This window comes from Palaemon carinicauda, chromosome 20 (genome assembly GCF_036898095.1).
Source record: "Palaemon carinicauda isolate YSFRI2023 chromosome 20, ASM3689809v2, whole genome shotgun sequence".
Lineage (NCBI taxonomy): Eukaryota > Metazoa > Arthropoda > Malacostraca > Decapoda > Palaemonidae > Palaemon > Palaemon carinicauda.
In genome coordinates this window covers 81,812,460-81,816,175 of record NC_090744.1, presented here as the reverse complement: position 1 = coordinate 81,816,175, position 3,716 = coordinate 81,812,460, and the positions used below count along the sequence as shown (strand labels likewise).

The 3,716-nt window shown below is 34.5% G+C and overlaps 1 protein-coding gene across 1 annotated transcript; it reads left to right on the top strand.

Annotated features, from left to right (window-relative positions):
- Nucleotides 1–2,751: 2,751 nt before the first annotated feature.
- Nucleotides 2,752–3,498, top strand: LOC137659927 (uncharacterized). Its single transcript, XM_068394691.1, has one exon. The coding sequence runs from the start codon at nucleotides 2,752–2,754 to the stop codon at nucleotides 3,496–3,498; it is 747 nt and encodes a 248-aa protein (XP_068250792.1).
- The last annotated feature ends 218 nt before the right edge of the window (nucleotides 3,499–3,716 follow it).

The window sequence follows — 3,716 nt, the reverse complement described above, 5'->3', positions numbered from 1 at the left end:
TTACCATCTTTTATGTATTTGTCTGGCTTTCTTAATATAACGTTAATCATTCTGATTAAAATCTGAAGGAATAGACAAAGCAATGGAAAGTTTGATGTACATGAGCCATTATCACGGCCTGTGATCTGTTATTTCTGTCATTTAATAAATCGGTTTTTTCATAATGATAATAAGAACACTCAGCTGGAATATATTCATATATATGTATATATATATATATATATATATATATATATATATATATATATATATATATATATATATATATATATATATATATATATATATATATATATATATATATATATATGTGTGTGTGTGTGTGTGTGTGTAAAAATATACAGTATATATATATGTGGGTGTGTTTGCGAATGTATATATATATATATATATATATATATATATATATATATATATATATATATATATATATATAAATATACACTATATATATATATATATATATATATATATATATATATATATATATATATATATATATATATATATATATTTATATATATATATATATATATATATATATATATATATATATATATATATATATATATATATATATATATATATGTGTGTGTGTGTGTGTGTGTGTGTGTGTGTGTGTTTGTGTGTGCGTGTGTGCGTGTCTGTGTGTGCAAAAGAACCACCGGGGAAATTAGAATAGGAAATATAAGATTAAGTCGTGACTAGTTTCATGAGACTTTTTCAGAGGATTGATTTATTGTACAAGGGTTCTTTACATTTCATATGGTACACTAAACGTACGAACATACATAAAGATTTATAGAACAATGAAGCACTTCCAAACTAGCTACCTGGGCAGTTCTTAGGGGTTTCCTGGGAGGAGTTCACCCCTCATTAGCCACGTTCCAGGAAGGGTCATTTCAGATGACAGGTAAAATTGTTTAGGCTTCCAATGCAATTTCTTCATATTGATGGGGGTAGTCTTATCCATACAAATACATACCCAAAATCATATAAATATATACAAACATAACTATACATATACACATATTTATAAATACATGCATAGACACTTACATACACATACACATGCAGGTATACATATACATAGGCATACATACATACCTACATGTATGCCAATACATATACATAGACTTATAGACTTACATATATACAATATGTTTGTACACATAATTAAAATGCATATACAGTTATGCACATATAACCCTGTAAACATGAACATTCAATCGCATACATATGAATACTTATCTCTAACATAACAATATACTGTGCCAAAGCAATTATGTATACTTTATGAAATAATTATACCTACCAGTGAATGCTGGCTTAGGTCTAAATATTAATTTCACATTGGCATTTATCATCTCCGGTACATTCAGCTCTACGTGAGTGGTTAAAGTTATTTGTATAGCTTACATATTTCTTTGCTAATAAATGCATTAAGTTTATACATTTCATGTCTAATATTCAAGTTTTTATCAAAAGTTTATTTTGTGAAACTGGACTCTATGATCTTTCTTTCCAATAAGTTATTTGACTGAACCGATTTCTTTATACATGCCCAATTAATTGTGTGATTTTCATCTCTAACCGGGGCAAAGAGTGCCTTATTATCTTGAGCATATCAGACACTTTTCTTATCTTGTTCAATTCTGTTTTCTCGGGCTTTACCAGTTTATCAATATATATTTTTTTCACATGAATTGCATGGAATACGATATACACAGCCCTTGGTAATGTCATGAGAATTCTTTATTAGGCCTGTTTTTATTGTATTGCTACTCTTAGATGCTACATTAACGTAAAAAAAAAATAACAGTTGGGAAGTATCTTTAAAAGAGTTACTATAAGGCTGTACAAGTAGGTTTTTTGCGTTATAGTTTTATATGTTATCATTACCGAAAAAGGTCTTTCTGCTGTTCTTTTTGCATAATCTAATACAATTTCAGAGTACTCTAGTTTCTCACCTATTGTTCTAATCTCATTATTTCATCATTAATATATTAAGGGCTGTAATCTCGTAATGCTCTTAAAAACATAGAACTAAATACGGATTTCTTAATTTTGTTTCTTTTAATTTGAATAATAATGGACATAGGCCTATGTGGAGATATTGATATTAGTCGGCTTTCTATATATACTAAACTTAAGTCTACATTTGTGTATATGACAGTCTAAAATAGCTAAGATAAAATTATTCTCCAGCTCCATGGAGAATAATTGTATCCTACCACGAGGACACTTACCCGGAAATCTCCAATTGGCTTTGAGACCAATGGGACAACCAAATAGAGTATGATACCCTCAAAACATACCTCCTGGAGTAGCACTCACCATCCCCAGCCACCTGTATAGCTAAAATTATTCAGCTCTTTTAACAACCGTTAGGGGACCAGTGTCACTCTCCTGTAACCTGCCATAGATGGCTCTCTACGGGAAGTTAACCTTTTAAGTGGTCTTTTGGTACAACACCTACCCAAATCTGTATGCGCCACCATCTGTGATGTCAGTACCTTGCCCCTGAAGGACCTGACGACCAAAGTCGATGGCCTTATGGACAGCCACTTCACCACCTTCAATACTTACGTCAACGTCTCAACTCCTGATGAAAAGGATAACCATTCAACTCTGGCCGAAGGACACAGATACCTGGCCCGTGACATGTTGGAGCAGCAACAAAACTGGCCACCACCCACATATGCCACCCCTTGCTCACACCCCATTTACTGATTCCCGTCACACGCAGTTATGCTACTACTACTCCAGATTCGATTCTCACAAGGCAAAAAATTGCTAGTGAGCTATATCGCTTGTGATGGTGTCCTCCCAGTCACTTACCTTTTCTTTTTACATGATGCAGGTATTAATGGGCAGTTTTTGGCAGACATTGGTGCTAGCCATTCCCTTCTACAAATATCACTCTCTATGACACGGCATAAACATTCTAAGACTACTTATGTGTGCCTGGTAGTTGCCAAAGGATCTAAGATCCCCATCCATGTGTACGAGATACTCGCACCATCGTTTGAGAGTGCCAAATATCATTGGAAGTTTCTGGTTGCCTACATATCATTGCCAATAATCGGTGCAGATTTTCTCGCCCATTTCCACCCCCAAGGTGATGTGGCACAGCAACTTTTAGTCAGTGCAGACTCATACTCGTCGACACTCATAGATACCTACTCCCACCTCTTCAGGTCATACCCTGAAGTCATCCAAGGAGAATTTCGCAAAATACCCAAGAATCCCGCCAAACTCAATATTTATCACAATATCAAGACATGTCCCCCAGTGTTTACCAGATTCAGGCATCAGGCTCCAAATTGTCTGTCTTCCGCTAAATGGACATTTGCTGAAATTAAAGACATGATCCTTTGCCAAAATTCCTCAAGCCCATGTTCATCACCCCTACATATCGTCATGAAAAAGAAGGGTTTCCTAGGCCTTTATGTAGATTACTGGCATCTGAACGTGCAGACCGAACCGGATCACTAACCTCTGCCCAACATCACCATCAATATCTCCTACTTAGGTAGTAGGTTGGTCAGGGCACCAGCCACCCATTGAGATACTACTGCAAGAGTTATTGGATCCTTTGATCAGCCACACAGCACTTCATTGGGCCCTATCTTTGATTATGGAATTAAAGGGCTGTTTGTGTGCAATTTTACAATATCTGAAAAACTTTAACACTTCCTGGTAAGAGGACAACA

Bases quoted from the DNA above. Each gene is read 5' to 3' on its own strand.
- LOC137659927 (XM_068394691.1), top strand. From the start codon at position 2,752: ATGCTACTACTACTCCAGATTCGATTCTCACAAGGCAAAAAATTGCTA.